The sequence below is a fragment of the Perna viridis genome, chromosome 9 (assembly GCF_037379345.1).
Source record: "Perna viridis isolate PV_CMFRI_1.1 ecotype Kerala chromosome 9, ASM3737934v1, whole genome shotgun sequence".
Taxonomy (NCBI): domain Eukaryota; kingdom Metazoa; phylum Mollusca; class Bivalvia; order Mytilida; family Mytilidae; genus Perna; species Perna viridis.
In genome coordinates this window covers 14,766,475-14,790,965 of record NC_142453.1, presented here as the reverse complement: position 1 = coordinate 14,790,965, position 24,491 = coordinate 14,766,475, and the positions used below count along the sequence as shown (strand labels likewise).

The 24,491-nt window shown below is 32.4% G+C and overlaps 1 protein-coding gene across 6 annotated transcripts in view; it reads left to right on the top strand.

The window, feature by feature from the left end:
• The first annotated feature begins 227 nt into the window (after nucleotides 1–227).
• The window catches only part of LOC148606901 (NAD(+) hydrolase SARM1-like), a 38,102-nt gene continuing 13,838 nt past the window's right edge, over nucleotides 228–24,491 (top strand). The window contains exons 1-10 of one of the 6 annotated variants that reach the window (XR_015915552.1): nucleotides 2,321–2,541; nucleotides 5,115–6,741; nucleotides 7,314–7,490; nucleotides 8,539–8,663; nucleotides 9,919–10,151; nucleotides 12,190–12,334; nucleotides 17,251–17,440; nucleotides 20,662–20,783; nucleotides 22,954–23,411; nucleotides 24,070–24,193. Coding sequence is in view for 5 of the 6 variants with exons in the window: in XM_088547087.1 (XP_088403213.1) it covers nucleotides 2,387–2,541; nucleotides 5,115–6,741; nucleotides 7,314–7,490; nucleotides 8,539–8,663; nucleotides 9,919–10,151; nucleotides 12,190–12,334; nucleotides 17,251–17,440; nucleotides 20,662–20,783; nucleotides 22,954–23,194 (3,015 nt within the window). In the remaining variant the exon portion in view is untranslated. The other 5 variants (XM_088547090.1, XM_088547086.1, XM_088547087.1 and 2 more) reach the window with 5 other exon arrangements.

Sequence of the window (24,491 nt, the reverse complement as noted above, 5' to 3'; positions counted from 1 at the left end):
CAACAAAGAACATAAAGTAACTAAAATCATACATACAAAGTAACAAAAGTAAATGAGCAACTCGGACTCCACTAACAACTGGGAGCATGGACCAGGTGCACCGGTAGGGTAAGCGTCCTCTGCTTTTCTAGAAACACCCGCCGAGTTGCTCATAAAAAGTCAAGTCACAGAGTCCGTTCCAGTCAATGTTTTATGCTATCAAGGTTATCGTCCTTGAATTCCATTTTCTTCGTAAAAACAGAAATACTCTACCACATATTTCGTGACATTTTATTCCCGAATTCCACGACGATTTGTCAGTTTTATGGGCATAAGATGAGATCATTTGGTAAGTTATGTGTATAATAGTGTAATGATATGTGTGTTGTGTAACAATACATGTACATATATATTCTACACTGTTCTACGACAGTACGAGTTATGGTACATTGGGCCAAAAAAAAATAATGTGTGTTTCCTATCACCTAAAAATTTTGACTGCAGGTAGGTAGGTCGGAAAAAGTTTTTATTTTACAAAAAAAAAAAAAACAAAAAAAAAACCCATTTTTTTCTTGTATAATGTTTCTTTAAGTTCCCTGATCCTCATGTTTGGAAAGCAAATGATCTGCAGTGTCCAAAGACATCTTGATACAATTTTATATGTTTAAGTAAAGTCTTCAGTTAAAGACAAACACCTTGTTTTAGACAGTTCTTGAAGCATAAAATCATCTCAAGATGTCTCGAGATACTTTCTGAGATGAAGTTTAAGTTTGATCTGTTGCTGAAACTAGAAGTTTTGTATCAGAATTATGTGTTTTATATAATATCAATAAAAAATCAATTTCCTGTTTTAAATTTACTGAATTTTCCCATTCATATTGTAAATTTTCAGCTATTATATTATTTATCATCTTCAATAAAATGGTATATCTTTTTAAGAATAAACGTGTCCATATTCCTATGCCAGCAAAATTCAAAACGTGTCCATATTCCTATCCCAGCAGAACTCAATGCCAATACCTTTCAACATGATTTGCATTTGTTTAATAAGATTAACATCGGTCTTATCCCTCCTATGATTAAGTATTGAACTGCAACATATTTACGTTTATTTTGATTCTCATATTGTTTCATAATGTTTATTTTCACTCGTTGGGTTCAACAGAATTTCTAGTTGGCTATTTGCTGCATATTTCCAATAAGTTTTTGAAGTTGATTGTCTGTTTTTATTTATTAATTTTCTCTACACATGATTTCCTTAAAAATGTTATTCCCTCTGTAATGTTCAATTAAATAAGAGGTAGCAGTTACCTTTCTTTTTATATTTAGTCAGTAGGAACTTATATTTTTATCTGTTCACCTTGTGTTTCGGATATCTTTTAGGTCAAGATGACCAAGGTCGTACATCCTTATCAGGTACTCTAGCCTTTCATATCGATAGAGTCAAAAATATTTTATTTTGAAAGCATGATCATATGTTTTTTGCGTCCATGTGATGGCATTTCGCTATTTTAATAGCGATGACCGAGCTTGCCACTGTTCAGCAAGCCATCGTGGTTTTTATATTCGAGATTCTCTTGACTTTACCAGCGCAATGAGGTAAAAATCGTAAGGAGTAAATCAGGATCGCTCTTCCGGTTTAAAATACTCATATAAAGTCTGCTTCTATAAAGCACATTTGGAATTACATTTTAAGATCCAACAAATAACCATGATGTAAATAGACCGTAAGGAGAGAAAATGTACCAAATATTAAAAATTTCTTTTTTTGGGGGAAAAAATGTTTCAGGTTGGTGCCATTATTTCAAGGTCGGTCGGGTGACCAGAAACACACATATTATCTTTTTTCCCCTCGTATTGATATTTAAGCACCCTCTGGCCTGTCTGTTTAAAAGCCAGTCATGGTTAGCTGAGCTAGAGAGTTTAAACTCTTTTTATTTGCTATCAAGTCATTTTGACCATAGAACGTTTGGGCCACAGTACTTTTTGGCCAGGTATAGTCCATCTCTGCCATAGTTATTTTGGGTATGGTTTTTCATATGCAATCAATTAAGTACATGTAATTTAATTTGCATTTTATTCATCATAATATATATATATATAAATAAGGCAGTGGCTGCTTGTCCACGCATTCGAGGATGAAGAGCCTCTAGAGGCTAATCATCCACACATCTGGTTTGTGTCAATAATATACGGAATCGTGACGGCTACGGAAATATTTATTTATGATTTCATGCACAATGTTTCCTGAACAGTTTTCTAATGAATTAATTTTTTTACATTTTACATATTGTTTCTGTTATGCTTACTAGAAATGGACAGATTTTATGTTGGTCAGACGTTTAATACTTTTGATAATTTGGAAAACTTTGTTAAAGGCTATGAAGGAAAGAACTACACATTAACTATGCAAAGAAACTCTCAAACTATTGAAAGTGCTATCAAATGTGCAGCAGAGAAAAATATTGACAAACACTTAAAATATGTAAGACTTACATATTCATGTATTCATGGAGGCGGAAGTTTTTCTTCGCAGTCCAGTGGAAATAGACCAAATGCAAGGTACTAATGTTCAATCATTCTTTGCAAAAAAACAAACTTAACCTTTTTAAAACCAAATCATAATAAGCTCCCTTTCCCTTCATGGATATACATTCATTTATTTTATTTAATTATTAGTTAAGTGAAAAAACAATACAATTTTTAAAATACTCTTCCATATTTACCTTTTATTTCAGATTTACCATTTCTTATTTAATTCTACTTTAATTCATAATGATTTTTAATCGATATATGTTACATCTGATACGATTTTATAAGTTGTATTGAATTAGTATCATTTTGTATATATTTGTATATTTTTACAATAAAGAATTGAATTTCTCACAATTTCAACATTTATTCCGTAAAAGAGGCGTTTCCGCCACGATTCCGTACATTATTGGCGCAAACCGGATGTGTGGATGATTAGCCTCTAGAGGCTCCTTGTCCTCGAATGCATGGATGAGCAGGCACTGCCTATAGATAATTAGCAACAAGATTTTTTTTTTGTGAAATACATGTAGCTTTATCAGAAGTAAAAAATCTCATTTTGCATTAATTCTAGCCATTCGAGACGCAAAGGAAAATACATGAATAACATAATCATATAGGACTGATGGTTAACAAACTGTCAATCTATGTTAAAGAATGATTTGCTGCAAAATAGTACCTACAGAAAACATAGCAATGGACAGTTATAATGCTTAAATGGATATAACACTTAATTGGTTCTTAATTGGGTCATAAGTTATTTCAATATTTGCTAAATACATGTATTTGAATGTTATGTCAAATCAGAATTCATGTATCATTACCATCCTTAAATATGATAAAAATACCTAATTTCATCATTGAAAGTATAACCAATGTCACTAACTAAAAAGAGAACTCTTCCACCGAGCAGCAACTCCTTTACATTTGCAAGTTAAGGCAGTGACCCTTTGAAAATCTAAAAAAATTCTTTTATAGGGTTGAGAGATGCACAGATAAGAAAATGCTTAAGGTATTTCTGCATCACAACTGTTACATTAAGGGCAATGATCACCATGTGTATTAATTTTTTTTCTACTTATGAAAAATGTTTTATTTAATAAATCATTATCATAATGTTATAAGTTTACCATAGTCATTCATCTTTATTTAAATACAAATTTATATAAATTATAACCATGTTCAATTTTTAAAAAAAATTGGGAAGAAATATACTGTTGGCAAAGTGACTAAGGCCAAGATGATTAGTGTGGCCAAAACAACTTGCATCATTTTTATTCAGTCATTGACTGTGCTGGCAAGATGGACTTGTGTAAGGCTTAAACCTAAATGGTTCTTTAAGAAAAAGTCCCAATGGTATTGTTGATTGATTTGCAGTACTTAAAGAAGCTGTCAGATGCTCAAATTCTCTGTTAATGCATGTGTATTTACATAAATGTACATGTAAGATTTATGAAAAATGGAAAGGGTTTCTTGAGCAGTTAGTGAGTTAAATAGAGGGTCTTAGTTACATTGTAGCTATGCCAGTGAGTTATCTCTTAAGCTTAGTCAGTTGCACATGTACATGTACAATGTACAAATGTAGATTTATAGAATTTCTCTTTTCCGGACTATAAGTCAATCAGCTAGTAATGGTCAGCCTGGACTTATCATCCACTTGGACTAATCTAATGATTTTTTCAAGAATAATGTTAATGACAATGCAATACATTAGATTGTATTGTCTTCATCAGGCTTTACAGATACACAGAATTGTTTATTTAATAAAGATCTACATAATGTATTTCAATCAAATTAATTATTAGTTAACAGTCTGACACTTGTTTTTAGACCTTTGAACTTTCAAACCCATAGTTTTCCTGACCTGAGTTTGGGCCCTTACGTTTTTTAAATGATTTGATTACAATATACATGTAATGATTCAATTTAACCATAATTTGGGATAAACTGCAATTCTATGTCTTTGAAAAATGAAAGCCTTCAATCAAACTGGCTGTCAAAGACAATTGATTTGTGCCACTATTTATATGGTACTTGTAGTCACAATTGAGAGATTACACAGCATCTGCATAAGGAATTTGCTTGTGTCCCGTGGTCAAAATGCAAAGCCTTTTTTAAATTTTAAATGTCATATACTCTGTATGCAATTCAGTCACTTTTTATTGCATTCAACATGACAGTATACATTGCTACATAAGTAATCAAATATCAAATATGTAAAAAAATAGCCATTGAAAAACTCAATGTTCCTGTGCATTAATGTACATGTATGTGTTTGTTTATAAAATCAAACCCAAACGATCAATTCATTTTTTTTTATTTACAAACTAATGTACTTACCTAACAGACTTCCTGAATTTCACTTCAGAACAAGTAATTTTTTTATTTATTGGTAATTGATTGTACTACATGCATACTGTGCATAAATGTATCAATTTCACTTCAATTGGAATCAGAAAATATTACAATTAAGATTTCAGATACATAATGTGCATGTACAGTGTAGCAATAAGTTACAAAACTCCAATATTGACAATGTTCATTTGTGTCATAAATTTCACATAATTACATTGTATATAGAAGTTCTTTGTTTTTTTTCTCAGAACTATGGATAAGAAAGGCAGATTGACAAAGATTGATGGTGATGATGAGTTTGACTCTATGTTCAGTAGAACTGGTGCCCTGCTTGAAAGGACTGGTAACAGATCAGTCAACAAGTTTGACCCTGACAAGTTGATTGACAAGTCTGTATCTGAAACATCACTTTTTAAAGAAGCCAAATCACAAAAGGCTAACAAGTCAGTTTCATACAAAGCTGCAAGCTCTGCTGAAAACTTGGAGCAAAATGCAGGTATTCTAGGAAACAAAAAAATTTCAGAAAGTTCAAAAGTTTATTTTGACTTGTCACAATCTGAAGAAAGTGAACAGGCTGCAATGATGGCAAAAATGAGTAGCAAAGACAATGGCAAAGTTTACCATGCAGAGGCAAGCAAAAGTTCTTTACAGAAAGGCCAAAGGTCGTCATTGGCGGCATATAAGCAAATGGAAAGTACTGGTAAAGCAGGCTCAATTTCTGCCCAAAGTTCAGAACAACATGAGTCATCATCCTTTGCGAAAGCAAAAGAAGTAAAATTTCGAAGTTCTGAATGTTCCTCTCATCAGTCTTTAATGTCAAATAAATCCCAAGATTCCTTTTCTCAGGATGTCATTATAGAAGAGATAATGGAAAAAGAAGAAGCAGTTCCAGCTCTTTGTTTGAAATATCCACTTGAACTGCCTCCTTCATATTCCAGTGACTCACATATTTCATGGAAATGCCTGACAAATCTCAAAATCAGCTATCAAAAGTCCTCAAGAAATTTGGAAAAACACATTGAAGCCATAAAAACTGCCCATGGGAATTTAAGTGAGGAGATACGACATCTAAATGCTATTCTCCATGTAATTGAACATGCTTGGAAGATGGAAGTTTTTGGTCGTGATCTTTCTTACGGTCTTTGTGATGTCATACGAGAGGAGGGTATTCTTGACATGGTGATAGAGAACTGTTCCTCATCAAATAAAGATCTTTTGAAGGCATCGGCTGGTCTTCTTGAACAAATTTTGTCCACAGAAAATAGGAAATATGTGCTTGAAAATGGTCTAGAAACTGTCATTAATATGACTGTGGGCCTTAAGGATAACCATGAATTTGCTAAAATTACAACAGGGATTCTTGAAGGTTTGTTTAAAGTTTCAGGGGAAGCTTCATCTAAAATTGTTTCTCTAGGTGGACTTGACATTATTTTGCACTGGTGTCGAAGTTCTGATCTTGGAGTATTACGCCGCTGTGCCAAAGCCATTTCAAACTTGTCATTATTTGGGGGTGCTGAAAACCAGGAGGAGATGGCTTCACGTAATGTCCCTGAATGGTTATTTCCTTTAGCTTTCATGGAGGATGATAATATTCGGTACTACGCCTGCTTAGCCATCTGTGTTCTTGTTGCTAATAAAGAGCTTGAAGCTGCTGTGATCAAATCTGGAACATTAGAGTTAGTCATGCCTTTCATTAACAGTACAAAGCCTTCAACATTTGCCAAAAATGATCTTACCCATCGCCAAGGTCGAGACAGTGCCTATTTGGAACATCTTATTCCCTTACTGTCCAGTAGAAGGGAAGAAGCCCAAGCCCTTGCAGCATTCCATTTCGCAATGGAAGCTGGCATTAAAGCAGAACAAGGGAGAGTGGGGGTAAGCAAATGTGAATTATTCACACGTATTACTACTAATTCTTTATACCAGAATTCAATGGTTATTGTTAAAAAACAAAAGTACAGTAAAACATGGGAAAAAAACCACTTTTGATACATTAACTTACAAAAACATCTGTTAATTTTTATATAGTGCAGCATACTGTTTTTATTTTGTACAAAATTGAATTTTCTTTCAAAAATGCACAACTCTACAAACTACATGTACAATGCATCTGCCTAAATGTACATTTTGTACATGTTACATTCACTGTACATGTATGATATTTACTTGTTATTATACTGGAAAGCTGTGCAAAATCAACATCAAAGACTTAAATGTATTAACATGACAAAAGGATATTGTTTTTCAGGATCTGCTTTGGTACATTTGTACATGTACATTTGTAATATATATTAGCAAAAAATGTATGTGCACTTTAATCCATTATTTTGAATTTAGATTTTACATTTAAATATACAGTGCAATGTATATCTATATGTAGGAAGGGTAATACATGGAGTAATTTATTAGTCATTTATTCTGTAAATTTTTTCTTCATATATTTTCAGACATTTTATGACATTGGTGCAGTAGAACCTTTAAAGAATGTGGCAAGTAGTCCTAATGCCACAGCCTCTAAACTGGCTGCACAGGCTCTGAAAATCATTGGTGAAGATGTACCTCATAAACTAACACCTCAAGTACCAGTTTGGAATATTGAAGATGTTGCTCACTGGGTCAAACAGGTATCAGTTCACTTACATGTAGATTATCATTCTAACCAAACAAAAGTTATTGGGAACTTGAAATACCTTCCTTTGTTCTTGCTACTTGATTTATTTTAGTCTCATGCTGCAGATGTAATGCTGAAAATATACAAAATACATGTATAGACCATCTTCAATATTATTGAGACTTGCATGGTCATATTGTTTAAAAAAAAAAAACATCTGCAATTTACATTTGTATCATTATTTTCATATCATACATGTACATGTATTTTTGTAGGTGATGTAGATTCTTGTATCATCTATCTACATTATATGTTATACAAGATGCACTTTAGGCTGATTGATCTGTTAAATATACATATCTTAAAAAATAATTTATTAGTAATTGACACAAAATTTTCAAACAACTTTTGATTAATGAATAAAAAAATTGTCATACATTGTGCAAGTTACTGTAAAAGCCAAATGATCTATACTCACATGTTACCAGAATTAATAGAAATAAGGAAACCCTATGCCATACAATGTACATGTAACATCATAGTCCATACATTGAGTGATATGTCCCATACTATGGCATATATTACTCAATGTATGGACTATGATGTTACATGTACATTGTATATAGATGTGAGGACTACATTTTTTACTGAGAACTAAAAGTACATGATTTTGTATGTTTCATGGTTTAGCATTTTGTGAATGTTTAAGTTTAGATGGAATGATTGTAAGAACAAACAAGTGAAACACATCTCAGCATACTGATACCTGTACACCTGTGTCACTAATGATAGGGATGTACACAACTGCTTTGATGTCATGTACAAGTAGTTGTACATACACATTACTTTATGTTGGTAATGTTTATGCATCTTCTCTGTGAAATATGCATCAGTAATTAAAATGCATTTTGAGGATTTGTCCAACTAATTTTTCTTCAAAATGCTTTATTATATTTTATAAATTCTTATATTGAAATGAAAAAATGACCAAAAAGTTATGATTCATTTTGTATGCCTTAAAGACTTATTAATTTTTAAACAAAATAACTTGTTGACTTTAGGTTGGATTTAAAGATTATGTGGATACATTTACAAGTTGTCGAGTGGATGGTGACATTTTGTTATTACTTACTGAAGATGAACTGCAGAATAGTATTAATATGACCTGTAAACTGGCCAGGAAAAGGTTGGTTACTTCATTTTTCATTGCTTGGGTCACTAATAGTGAAAGCAACTCATTTGTTTTCGTCAGTTACAATCAGGGGAAACCTACTTTGTGTAATCTGAAACTCAAAAACTATGTAACAAATTTTATCACAAATTAAAAGTGTTTTTATTCATGAAAAAAATCAGGTTTTGCACCTTTTACTGTATCATGGATAAGCTTGAAAAACATTTAGTATGACTTTCTTTGTTGAATTTGTCAATTTTTTCCTCAGTATATGTTATCATAAGTACATAATTGATTTAACTTTGCATAGCAATCATCAATCATGCATAAAAATAACCATGTTACTTTTTCCATACACATATTGTAACATTACAAAATGCTGATCTTGTCAAAGATAGTCAGAATTGTAGTCCCAGTAGATCATATGGTGAAGTGAAATATTGATGTTTTTTGAAATGCTTTTTTTAAGGTATCTTTATAATTTAATCACTGTTACATGTAAATAATTATATGTTTGTATTTTTTTAATGTTAAGTCATTACCTGGTGTTTCACAATACAAGTTACAGTCATCATATTTATGGTTTCAAAAATGGAAAAATGTCAGTTTTACTTGAGCTGCTGGTATGGCCAGGCCTGGTCACACACAGGTCTTTGACATGTCAGAAGTATGATATACACCAGGCCATGGCGGGAGAGAATTATACTAAATGTTATAAAATTACCATCAAAAACTAAATGACATATAATTGTTTTATTTTTAGATTACTAGTAATAATGGACATAAGAAATTATGCTTTTTGCCACAAATTATTTCTAAATACACCTTCGAAATTGATAAATATATATTTTTTTGATAACTGCACGATTGATTTTTTAAAGTCAGATCTATGCAAGATTGTGGCATATACATGTACATGTACCAGGGCTAATTGCAATTGTTTCCAGGGTGAATTTACAGTTTTATTATTGTTATTATTAGTGGAAAGAAAAAGACAGAATCTCCTGTCATAATTAGCAACTAGCCTAATAAATTTCTTGACCAGTTTAACATTATCACTAAGTGCAGAGTGCTATGAATTTGTGAACAACATTTAATTCATTGTGTATAGTTCTGGATTATTGAACCAATTCAATTGATGTTGGCTTCAAAGTTGGGGAATAACTTCCTGGTTATATCCATTTCACAACTCGCAGACCAAAATCCTTTTTATTTTTACCAGTAATTACAGATTTCCAATGGGAACCACTTCTCCATCTATATATTGTAGATTCTTGAGAGAATTGAAAGGTTTAAAAGTGACTGCTGACTACTCCTCTGTAGATCACTCACAGATTGACAGTTGGATGATGAAGATATTACCTGACCTGTCTCAGTACACATACTGTATGCTGAAGAATGGCATGAATAAGGAATTGTTGTCCACAACCAGTCATGAGGAGCTGAAAGAATGTGGAGTCTCAAACCCTATACACAGGAGGCTTATACTAGAACATATTGATGGTAAGATGAGGGAACTAGCTCTGTATTTACAGGGACTAAGAACATATTGATGGTAATATGAGCTCTGTATTTACAGGGACTTAGAACATATTGATGGTAAGATGAGGGAACTAGCTCTGTATTTACAGGGACTAAGAACATATTGATGGTAAGATGAGGGAACTAGCTCTGTATTTACAGGGACTTAGAACATATTGATGGTAAGATGAGGGAACTAGCTCTATATTTACAGGGACTTAGAACATATTGATGGTAAGATGAGGGAACTTGCTCTGTATTTACAGGGACTTAGAACATTAATATCTAGAGGACATGTACTCTCTCCTGCTTTATATGGTTATTGGCAGGAGGCTTAAAAAGGGAAATATTGGGAAAAATTTCCTAGAATCATTCAAATGTTAAGTACCAAAATGCAAATTATCTTGACTTGAAAAAAGATAGTCAGCTTAGTCAATAAAGTAACTACCTTTTAGGGGATGTACAGAGTATGGTATTTTTTCATGTTTATCTATTTTGATTTGTCTAATGTTTGTGCTCACTAATTATTCACAAATTAGAATGAGACCTTACACAGTACAATACACAGATATTAAAAAACATGTATGTCAATTTTTCCTTAATTTGTTATATGGTAAATGTTTTTTTTTGTATCCAGAACACTTTAATATTATTGTAATTATTACATCCCCCTCAAACAAAGTTTTGGAGTATATCAAAGTGAAAACAAAATACCACAGGATCGACAGGTATTTTTGGTGAAAATGCTGTCAGTCCTGTAAAAAATATTGGTTTTTTTTTTGAGTTGCCCAAATAGGAGAAAAGTTCAAAATATTAGATTTGGTCTGGTAACCTCTAAACCAAATTTGCATACACTGTTATCAGAACCACCATGTTTATCTTTTTAACCCCATGTTCATCTGTCAACATGTCTTGTAATCGCAACTCCTCCTTACCTGTAATTACGCTGTTTGTCTGTTTGTCCTTTCGTTTATCTCATAAGCTCAACTCCACATTACCTGTATTCACCCTTTTGTCACTTTGTCTTTCCACTCATCTTTCAACTCCTTGTAAACCATGCAGTGTATTTTTATGATATTTTTAAACAGTTGAGGCATTACATGTAGATGTGCCTTAAAAAAAATAAATACGATAGGAACTTACATTGTATCTACGGTGTGGGAAATCATTTTTTTTCTAAACTTACCATTCTGGCTAGTGGAATGTTGATCTTGCAAGCCAAATAGAAATTTGATTATCCACTTTCTTTCTATTTTCCATTTATTCAAAAAATTTCTCTGCTCTTCACATTTTTACAGTAACAAAATAAGTACTCCATTTCTGAACTATTTTAAAATAAAATTGTATTTCAACAGATTCATCATGAAACAAGAAAATGTTTATCATTTGCTTCTTGCTCATTTGCAAGGCAACATATCTTAAATTACCCAGATAATTTCGTTTAAATACTAATACGAGATTGGGACCGTCGCATAGGTTTTGGCACATCCCGTTTTCCGAAAATCAAAATGGCATATCATAAACAATGAATTACAAGACAATAAAATTGTACATATCATGCCAAAATTCACTTGAAATATTCAAGCCAAACTTCTTAAAATGTAGGGAACATATTTTTAATTTATGAAGTTAAGGGATGTTTTACTATATAACCTGTTGGCTGGTTAATTTTCCTTGGAGCTCGCCAATCAAATGACGGTTGCCAAATTGACAAGTGTAAGCTAATGAGAACTCGCCAAATTACACATCTACTCGTATTTGGCGAGCTGGTGAGCGGTGGTTTCTGTATTTAACTTAATATGATTTAAGTTCACTTTAAGTGGGAGTATTCTGTTTTGTAAGCTTGCTCTCAGTATTTCTAGTTTATTATTTACAGGAAGGTTCTTAAGTAAAGGCTTTTATTGCCAATACCTCATGGGTAATTTTTCATTCAATATCAAGATATGTTATGTACAATAAGATGCTCAAAACTTCACGAGAAAAGAAATTAGCAAACAAAAACTAAAGATTTGTTTTTCAGATTTATATTGTGCTTTACCAAAGTATGGAAGTTTCAGTAGCCTTCAGAGACAGAAGAGTGTAGATGTTTCTAGCATGACTACTATGCCTAAATCAGTGGATGTTTTTATAAGTTACAGAAGGTCTACAGGATCACAGCTTGCCAGGTACAACTCACTTTACCCTATGCATAGACAGATTCTGAATACTTATTTTGACTCATGGTGATGTCATTGTAGAAAGCTACTCATTTTTAATTGCTAGAATATGCTTAAAAAGTGCTCATTAATATTTTATATTGGCTTGTTATTCACGAATTCAAGAGGTAAAAGGTAAAAAGGCCTAGTTTTTTTTTTTAATATTTTTTTTTTTTTACATGGATTTAACTGTATGACAATATACAGTCTATATGAACATTTATTTGGAATACTAGTAAACTCTGCAACAATGCTTTTTTGATTGACTGATTTCATATTTTTATTTTTTGATACGTTCTAAGATCATAAAAATTTGACTCCTTAATCGAGAAAGTGAATGACATAATTGCTTAATGCATTGAATCAGGAACTAGATAAAACTATGTAGAATGTGATTGCTTTCTTCTGAGCTCATTCTGCAGTTCCAAAAAGCCAAGTGCATTGATACATACAATAATGGAAGGCAAAATGAAATTAAAAAATCAATATGTTAAAAATAGAGAAAGTTACATTCCTTAACTATTTTAGTGAAACCTGCTTGAAATGAACCGGGACAAATTGTAAACCAGGCACTTTTTATAGTCCCTTTATTTTAAACCTTGGTAAACCCAACACCTGTCTTAACCAGTCAAAAATGTCCTAAAGCTGTTAAGACAGATTTTACTTTACTTTGTTATAAACCCATTAGCCCCTAATGCATCTCATTTAAAAAATATCTATGAGGTAGGATACTATTGAGTCTTTGAATGTAATGGCATTGAAGCATAGTCCAGATTTCTCAACAAAAAAAAACAATGATTTTTGATTCTATGACATTAGAATTATTATGTATTCTTCTTTGAATGCAAACTTTTATTACTTTCCACACATTTTTTATTTCATTAAGATCTGGGCTTATTTGTGTTGGTCATGATAGTGTGGGAATGTTATTTACAGTCTGCCTGTCATGATCATGGCAGGGAGCATTGACTTATTGGAATACATGTCTAGCAACAACAGGTCACAATATTTATATATGTATATCCTTTACTGCTTAAGTGCCCCGTGCAGGTGCGGGTGTTAAAAGTAAGCTTGTTGTATAAGGCGACTAAATAGTGCTCAGAAACCTAGCCGGGGGCTAGGCGCTCTGCCCATAGAGCAACTGGGATGTGTGCCCCAGGTGGTGGAATGGGGTACCCCTGGCGTGTTACATGCTGGAGTTGTCAGGCTATAATACGGAAAACCTGACCGCAAACCATAGTGGTGCACTGTGTTGGGAAAGATGCCACGTTCCTCGCACGTTAAAGAACCCTGCTGTAGTATTCAATAGGAGTAGGAACCTTTGCGCTCCGCCACAGGAGGCTAAATTGCCCGACCTTACCCATCCCCCCTTTTTCCAGTGGCAATCAAAATTTGTCGACCCTATTATCCTTGTGTCCCATCCTTTTTTTTCATTTCATGTTCATTTTATCATCCATTTCATGTTCATCGTCTGAATATAGCTGAAATATTGCTGCTCGGACGTTAAACCCCAACAAACAAACTTTACTGCTAAAGTTAACCCTGACTGGTGTTGGAGTTCCCATTCCATTGTATAGAATACGTCCCCAAAACATGAGAAGACTTTTATTTGATTGGTATTTTTACGTGAAAGCCCATTCTTGATATACCGATAATTGTTTTGTTTCCAATCTCAATTTATGTCTCATGTATAAAAAATACTTGCACTTTTTTTTCAACTCTTACACACTGTCAAATTTTTTTAAGGCCCCGCGACAAACAGTCTGGGGCACATTAATTTACATGTTTCTGTCTGTCCATCCGGATTACACATGATCATGGCTTGTACGGCTATCTCCTCGTACAGTTTTTGAACTACATATAAGATATTTTACAGAATATTTCTACACATGATGAAAGTGTGCAGGGTCAAAGGATTTTGATTTTCATGATATATTACAGAAACTGGTGAAAGTTAGACTTAGTTATTTTCATCAGAAATAGGGTTATATGGCTTGTTTGGCTATCTCCTCCTGTAGTTTTTGAGCTACATCTAAAATACATTTTGCTGGATGTTTCTACACATAATGATGGTATGCAAGGTCATAGGATCTTGATTTTCATGAAATATTATGCTACCAAACATAATCTTATGACACTATATGGCCAGGATAAAATAAGTAGATATGCATATATTTAGGAATTTCTGATCCCAAAATTGATCCCCAGATTTTTTGAATTGCGGTACTGGAACAATTTGTCATTGCCAGTCTTGGAAGGATTGAGCTGAACTCACAGGTCATGAGTATCTCAAGTCATGGAAGGATTTCTGAATCTGCAAACCATGTCTTCATACAAAAATAAACATGTTCCTAATTTGGCAGATCTAGAGAGCGGGGGCATCATCAGTGTTTTACAGACACATTTGATTTACTAAAAAAAAATTAACACTAACAAATGACGTGGGGGCTCCTGGGTGTTTCTACACATAATGATGGTGTTCAAGGTCATAGGATCTTGATTTTTGTGGAATATTATGTAACTGGGTGATAGTTGGACTTTGTAATTTTTGTCAGAAGTATACTCCAAGCAACAAAGTTAGGAATTTGTAAATGGAGGTATTAACATTTTTTATGTGTCAACCAGTCCGTCCATCAGTCCTCTTTTTCTCATCCCAAGTATTTTTGCAGTGCTTCTCCGAACATACCAAATATTTACTGCATCAACCAACAGTACATACCTTTCTGAATCTGCAAACCATGTCTTCTTACAAAATAAACATGTTCTTAATTTGGCAAATCTAGTGAGCAGGGGCATCCTTTGTGTCTTACATACACATTTGATTTATTAAAGAAATCACTACATGTACTAACAAATGATACAGGGGCTCCTGTGACAAAAGGGATTATAGTATTTCTCATGATTAATGTGAAAAATTATAGCTTCTTTGACACTTGATGCTTCTTGTGACAACTGGTGCATTGTTGCCAGACTGCTCTTGAATAACTATTATTTCAGCAGGAATTTGTAGCTGGTCCACATGCAGCAGTGTTTGAAGCCTCTTTCTATCTCTTTTATCAATCTTTTCTTTCAACCGCTTTTGGTATAGTCTTCTTTCAACAATCTTAATTCTGTAGTCATCCAAGCATTTGATGCAGAGGACACTGTCAGAATAACAGATTAGATTACATGTGTATTTTATAAGAAATTCAATGTTAGAAATGACTGGTACCCTAACATGAGTTGTATTGGTCACTTTGGGAATTGACTCTGTTTTGTTTCTATGAATGGTATTACTATTTACTTGCATTGTCTTGCTACCATGTTTTAATGTCAGCTTGATTTAACATATAAAAGCCAAAAAAAATACTCAGTGTTAGTTTCACTTCTTCGTTTGAAGGAGGCTTAAACTTTTTCAATTTTATTATGACCTACCAGTGTGCATATCGTAGGATTATAGTATTATTTTTTTTAGTTAGCACATTTTATAAGAGATTATTAAATTTTTATTACTAATTATAGACCTCTGTGGTCATGTCAAGCTTACACTTACAAAGCATTCTATTATTATCTTCTAATTTTCAGTGATACTTTCTGAATTTTTAAAATATAACATATGGTAGTACATTGTAGCTTCTATTTTACTATATATTATTCTTTTTTTGTTGAAGCTGATGTTTAAGTCCCATTTTTTCTCAGGTTTTGTTGTTTTTTTTGTGTGTGCTTTATTTGTTTACATGATTTGATATTTTGGGTTAATTGTGTTTTTAATTGATATGTTTGGTTTGCTTTCTTATTAAATAAGTTTTGATTTAAATTTTGTTTTGTTGTTTGTTTCTTTTTTTCAAAATGCATTTAATACAAATAAAAAAGAGATTTTTCAACAAACTTACAATTTAGATAGGTAATGTCACAGAAGAATGAACTAATCTACCTGTGTTGTTATTCTTTCAATGTTAACTCTAATCACTTGAAAAGCACAATATTTACAAATTTAAAGAATTCAGATTTCTTTGAGCTTTGTTATTATTTGAATTGCTTTGATGCTGTTGACTTGGTCAGAAAGATTGATGTCAGGTTCTGTTAGCAAATCATGGTTTTCTTGGCAAATCAGGTACTCTTGGCATATCATGGTAATCTTAGGAAATCAGGTACTCTTGGCATATCATGGTAATCTTAGGAAATCAGGTACTCTTGGCATATCATGGTAATCTTAGGAAATCAGGTACTCTTGGCATATCATGGTAATCTTAGGAAATCAGGTACTCTTGGCAAATTAGGTGCTCTTGGCTAAGCAGGTGCTTATAGAAAATCATCATGCTCTTGGTCCCATTCCATGCAGTGCTTTTGTTCAGAATTTTTTGTGATGCTATAATGCAAAAAAATTGTAATTTAAAAAAAAATAACTGTCATATGTCTTAAAGAGTCTAAAATGACAACGCTACAGTAACAATGAATACATTAATTTATAAATAAAGATGGTTCAGTGCTTGGTCAGATGGTATCGCTATCAATACTTGGGGAGATGGTATCTCTGTCAATTCTTGGGGAGATGGCATCTCTGTCATTACATGGGGAGATGTTATCTCTATCAATACTTGGTGAGATGGTATCTCTATCAATACTTGGTGTGATGGTATCTCTATCACTACTTGGTGAGATGGTATCTCTATCATTACATGGGGAGATGGTATCTCTATCATTACATGGGGAGATGGTATCTCTATCAATACTTGGTGGTGTGGTATTTCTATCATTTCTTGGTGAGAAGGTATCTCAATCATTACTTGGTGAGATGGAATCTCTATCAATACTTGGGGAGATGGTATTTCCATCAATACTTAATATTTGGTGAGATGGTATATCTATCAATACAAGTATAAACCATGATCTTTGTTCCTTTCCAGTTTACTGAAGGTACATCTGCAGTTAAGAGGATTTACAGTATTTTTGGATATTGACAGACTAAGGGCAGGAAAATTTGATGAGAATTTATTACTTAATATAAAACTGTCTCGGCACTTCCTGTTGGTGCTGACTCCAAATGCTCTTGATAGATGTTGTGGTGATACAGATCTTCAGGATTGGGTTCATAAGGTAAGAGTTCATTTCTTTGGAATCAAGTGAATCTTCTATTCTTAAAGTGGTCATGATATTTTCAATACTGTGTATAATCTTTTGGCAAACTTCTGCAGAAAGTATATACACAGGAAAAAAACATACATGTACCATTATATGTATATGGAACACAGATTTTTGGATTTTGAAATTAAAATATTACTATTGTCCAGCAAAAGGGTTAAAGCTTCTCCCTTTATATCTATCTGAGCTACATGTATGTTTAGTCTGGCAGTTATAGGGAATGTATCATAAGGGAGACAAATCAATCTTTATGGTGCTAGGAATATCACTTAGCTTTAATTTCTCTGATAAATGACAAAAATTGTCCATTTCCAAATGAATTCTGAAAATGTCTTGGTGTGGAATGTATACACCATGAAAATGTTTGAAACTTTGCGCAGTTGTTTAGTAGCATAAAATACAGTATAAGTTCAATTTTTAGCACATTTAAAAATTATGAACATTTTGCCATTTTTTATAAATCTGCAATTTTTGCGGTCATATTATGTCATGATGCTGTCGTTGTCGTTTTCGGTTTCATGATTGTCGTCAGCATTGTTAATTTTTTGTTCCTGTGGATTACCTAAGTTGTATTTCTTGAAACTGGATATATGTTGGTTACTTAGTGCTAGAAAAAGCATGCTATTTAAGTATTTAATATTCAATTTTGAAAATTCTTCAATAATTTTTTTCTTATAAAATTCTGTGTTGAGAATATAACAGATTAATAATAACATTTAGTATTTTCAATATAAAGGGGCCAAAGTGGGGCCACACCCTAAAAATAATTTTTTTAGCTCACCTGGCAAAAGTCCATGTGAGCTATTGCCATCACTTGTCGTCCGTCATTGTCCTTTGTTATCATTAACAATTTTTTAAAAACTCTTTTCCTCTAAAACTACTAGGCCAGTCAGAACCAAACTTGGTAAGAATGTTTCTTAGGGTATTCTGCATAAAACTGATGTGGGGATTTTTTATCTGTCTAAAAACATGTCCGCAGTTACTAAAAATAGAACATACGGGTCAGACAGAAGTTTTTTCCATATACAGTGAAACTTCTCCTAACTGGGTGTTTTCAAAAGTCCTGGCTGATATACCTAAAAATCTGTATGTTTTGTTTTCAATAGACCAGCCACTACCCCAAACTGTACATCCGCTGGTTTTTCAAAGTTTTAATTACATAATTCATGTAAAAACAACCTCTCTGTTCCGGCCGACTGGTAATAAATGTGTCAGCAAAACAGTAAATGATTATGTAATTAATCATTCCTTCACTGACCAGGTTACATTCCATCAATGGACAAATGCTTATTTGAGTGGACAGATGTTTAAACAAACAATTTAATCCAGACATCATCTTTTGCCACTGGATGGTTTTTAATAGGCGTTTACACACATGACACATCAGACAATTGGAGTCATTTAATAGTGTTATCTTAAAATTGTTCATTAATGTGATATGTATCCAAGCCCAAATAATGAAGAAGTGAAATGATTAAACTTTGTTGAAAGTTAGTTTAATAAAACAGAACGAATGATTAATTACCATCAATAGCCCTTTGATCTTTAATACCCATTCTTTGTAAGTCTTGAACATTATTTTCAATAAAACCATTTACAAATGATGCAAGCTTTGAAATGGAATGAAAAGGCCCAAAATTTTGAATTGACATCAAACATGTCCTGACGACAGTAGGGTTATAAAAAACATAAAGGTAGACAACTCTTAGAATGCATTGCTGTTTTTCACCAAACCAGCCACCCCTATAAACCAGCCATTTCCTCTTGTCCCAGCAGTGGCCTGTTTGGAGAAGTTTCACTGTATCTCCAAAACTGTATGGATTAGCCAAATTCTGACATACGAAAGGGATAAAAATGTTTAGCATGACGAGATCTATCAATAGTCATATTTTCATATAAATCTGTTAAGCCATGTGGTAGTTATTGTCTTTTTTGACGTTTTTTTTTACTCTTTTCAGGTTTTTCTTTCAAAATCACCTTCTCTGACCAATTAGAACCAAACTATGCATGGAACTGATATAAGGATTTTTGATCCCTTGAAAAACACTGCCACTGTTACTAAAAATAGAACAATGGGGTCAGTCAAAAGTTTTTCTCATATATCTCCAAAAGTGTTAGGTTTAGCCAAATATATTTTGTGTTGAAATGATCTTTATTATAATGCCGTTCAAAGGCTGCATTGGATCAAAGTTATTGGACAACTCATCGTAATAGTTATTTCTCTTGAAAGCTGAAAAATGATGGGTTTTTTTTTTTACAGTTTTCAGCTAGTACCAGTATCTTGAAAACTTTGATTGATAGAAACAAACTTTCAATTCTTGAAATGATCCTTATGACAATACCTAAAAATGACTGCATGGGACCAAGTTGTCAGACGACTCCTTGTTTGAGGTACTGTCCCTGAAAGGTGAAAAAAAAATGTTTTTACCAGTTTTCAGTCAATATATTGAAAACTATAATGGACAGAAAGAAACTTTCATTTGATGAAACAATCCTTAGGATAAGTCCTACCAAAGTCTTTTTTGAAGAAAGTTGTTGGACAACTCCTTGTTAGAGTTATTGCCCTTGAAAAGCAAAAATTTAACCAGGTGAGTGATTCAGACTCCTGGAAGCCTCTTGTTTATTTTTGGTCTGATTTAAAAAAAAAATTTTTATTGGATTCCTTATTAAAATTCCTGCCTGCTAATTTCTATCAGATTTCAGATATGTCTTTTTTTAGTTATAAGGGGCAAACGGGGGCCACAACCCAAAAAATGATTTATTTCTGGTCTAATTTTGAATGGAGTGTTAGGTTATCATATGGAGACATGCATATTGTCAATAAAAATAGTACTGATTGCTGTTTGGGGATGGGTATTTTAGAAACAGTAGCAAATTGTGTGTCAGAACTGTGTTGGGAAGGCAAGGGACCATGGACCTTTTGCCCTTTCTGGCTGGAAATGGCCTCTTCATATAAAAGAGAATCATATGCTTTTTTTAACAAATGGCTCTTTCAAATTGTCATTATCTTTAAAAAATCCTGAAAATGGCCCCTTCTTAAAATTTAATCCCTTACCACTGAAAGTGAGTAGTCAATAAAAAATTGTCCACAGAAATCAATCTTAAAGAAGAATATAATGATAGGCTTGTCAGGTATTGTGAACAAGCTCTTTAAAGTTCTTTAATTTTATCTATAGGAGGTTGTTACAGCATTAGACAGTGATTGTAATATTATCCCAGTACTTGACAGTTTTGACTGGCCAACACCTGAGAGTTTACCAGAAGATATGCAACAGGTTGTTTACTTTAATGGTGTAAGGTAAGAATATTATACATGCTAAAGAAATGGATAATTAATTAAAAAGCATAGCGGCTTTTCTTTGTTTCTTCATTTACAATGAGGAATATATACTAATATTTTATATCCTGACCATAACTTCTACATATGAACTTTCAAGATAATTAGTAACAGCATGTGAAACTTATGAAAAACATGTTTATAATTAACACTTATTGATATACATGTATGTTACATTTGTCATGTATACAAACAGAGAATGTGAAGAAATTTGTTTTGACTTGACATAAAATGTTGTATAGATTCCACTTTCTGTATGAATTAGATTAAATTGATTGTAACACTTTTACTTGTGTTTTTGAATCAAAGTCTAGAAAATTCCTGAAATTTAAAAGATGATTTTTTATTTTAATTTTTACATGATAAACATCTATATATCGCCACTTGTATAGAAAAAAAATTCTTCACTTAGTAAAGAACAGGTTTTTATCCAGCTCTGTCTGTAATAGCTGCTTACACTTATGTTTAAAATTACAACTAAGGATGTTTACTGGTCATGTTTAGTCATTTTTGTCAGATTTTTAGACTCCTCTGGTTTTATCAATTTCATAGCATTTATATTTTTTGCCCAGTGATCTCCACTTTTCATTTCATAATTTCATGAAACACACCTTGAAATGTTATTTGCGAAGTTTTTATGAAATCATTGTTATTTCGTCTGTGGTATAAAAAATAAAACCTACTAAGACAAAACTTTTGGAAAATCTTTTTCCCGCCAAAATTTCAAAAGGTTATATCTCAAAATTAGCTCACTGACCTATCCATTATTTCTTCTTATGCTGTTCTAGCATGAAAGATCTTATAATATTTCACAACCCTTTGAAGTCCTTGTTATTCTTATTGTTCGTCCTTAATTGATTGAAATAGAATACTGTTTAAAGTACTTACATGTACATGTATATTTGTGGGTATCAATTTTCGTGGTTTATGGGAAAAGCTCACATTCTTGGATTCTTGAATTTGTGTTGTTTTTTTTTTTTAGTATCCTGTCATACACCTTTGGAGAAATAATCCTTTTCATTGGGAATCAAATTTCATGGTTTGCCTTCCCACGAAATCCATGAAAATTGGTACTTCAGGAGCGATAGTACTCTCACAATAATATGATTTATCATCATGTCATGAGCTAAAATTAACATATCAAGCATTTAGCCTTTCTTTTTGCTTATTGCAAGCCTTTTCTATATAGCTCTTTAGTTTTATGGCACTTGCTTAGTTGTTATTTTACATTTTAGTTAGCTAGTTATCACAGTCCTTTTTCAATTGGATGGACTAGTGCATCTATATTAAAAGATATGCATATTTATCATATTTCAGCTTAAGTTGGATGTACATGTTTTTTATACTTCCATTTTGCGTCAGCTTAGCTTTAATTGCCATCTTTTTTAAAGCTGTCATTTGAGAGCTTTCAGTGATAAGTTTCATGAGACTCAATCTACAGGTATAGCATTTTTGTTGATTTCTAGGCTTTTGTTGTTGTATTGTAGTTGTCTATGTCCTTTATAATTGTCCTGGTAAATATTTGAAGTCCTGATGATATTTGTCAATCAATAGTCTGGATGGCCACATATTTTCTCTAAATTCTCCAAACTGCACAATTAAAAAGATAATAAATGTTAATTTAAAAAAAAAAAAAAAAGGTACTTCTACGCAACTATGTACAATACTCAGATGGTGTACACGCCTAAACTTCCTTAAACAACTGCCAATTATGATTCCTCATGTTAGATACATTGTGTATTACCATTTCCTACTTATAACAGACCTAATTTACTCAATCTTGTATTTGAATGAAATTGATACTTTCGATAAAATCCTTTAATTTATCAATGTTTTACTGAACTAAATTCAACTTCCTTTTTTTATTTAGAAAAGAAACAATGGTTTTAGAAAACATTTACAATAAACATTTATAATGTCAATAAACCAGTCTTCATAAACAATTACAATATATGATACAAAGGAACGTGTACATCATCTTAGTTTTGCACATGTACTTTCTTTTTTCTCTGTTGACTTCTTTCACCTTTTCTGTTTTATAGACTTTTGTGACTTTTGACTTACGGAAATTTAATTTATGTAGAAGGCCTTTATTGACCCTTAATTAACATGGTCCTTTTTATACCTGTAGATGGGTTCATGACTATCAGGATGCCTGCATGCAAAAGCTTGAGAACTTTCTAAAAGTTGGGAAACGTGCACATCAGGCATTCGACAATAAATGCTCGCCTATACAGGAAAACTCTCTAGAATATTCTGGACAGGAGAGCACCAGTGACAGTGATAGTGATATGTCCAGCATGAAAAGCTTTAAAGACAAATCAACAGGCCTTTTAAACTCAATATGGGAAAATATTGTGGAGTCATATTGACATATTTTTTTGGGGGATGAGCTAGGTTCACCAAAGAGTTTAAATAAGTGGGTGAAGAAGAGAACTGAAAGAGAATCATGTAATGTTGGAATGGAATAAAAGGAGATTGTAACTGTACTGGAATATAGTAATACAACTGTAGTGATGAGTAGAGAGAAAGGAGTGGAAAGAGATACTAGGAATTGACTGTTGACTTGTGGTAAAGGGATAATTACCAGTATGTCATATGTATAAAGTATTATATAATATTTAGATTTTTAGAGAAGTCCATTGATCAGATATGTATTTTTTCTATTTGAAAGAAAGGACCCATATGGAACATTTTTATACCTTCAAGATATTTCTTTGCAGATGTTCACTTAAACATTACAGGAGTATTTATTGGTAATCTGAACATTTTTCCTTTGGTCTTGTTGACAGATATTTCTCTGTCTCTCATATATGACAGAATATTCAAAAATATTTGTCACTTTGGGGGATGTGGTAATGTCATCAGATCTTCTTAAGAGTTTTGAATGAAAATGTTGTCTACACCAACAGTGTTGTTGCACTACTAGATTTTTGCATGTAAAAGGTAGCCAATAATTAAATGATTAAAAAAGCAATAATTGGATTACCAAGAAACAGAATAATAGCTACTTCTGATTTTGACCCTATAATGTAGAATATTTCATTTATTTTGAGATATTCTTCATGATATTGTCAGTATTTAAATCAAAAGTAGCTATTATTCTTTATATATCACCTCATTTTTTTACCTCTAAGCACTTTAGAAAAGGAAATGCAGTTGAAAAATTGAATTGTTTTGAAAAATGATTTTAGAATATTTTTTTTTTTCATAGATTTACAATTATACAATTTTTTTTTAATTTTAGAAAGAGCTTGCTGAAGTTTAATTTCTGCTTAGATGTTAAATTTGACATTTGTACACATTCAATCACATGTTCACCGCCTCTCCATTACCAAAGACCAATTGGAATTCCATTACACAGAATCAGGTCAAGTCACTATAAGGTTTTTTTTTTATTACATATGTACATTATATTTATTATTGGTTTCTTTTATTTTGGATTAACTTTATTGGTTGTTGATATATGTGTTTATAAATATAATTTTTGTAATAATACTTAATAGATAGGGTGTGTGCAATGCAATATATTGAAATGGTTGTCTTTCATTCTTGTGTTCTGATGCATTCCCTGCCTTTAGTCTGAAGAATTTGTCTCCCTTTTGCAGAGTTGTCTTTCTTTATTGCAGATATCATGTAAAGACTCCTGTTTTGTGGTAGCTTAATATA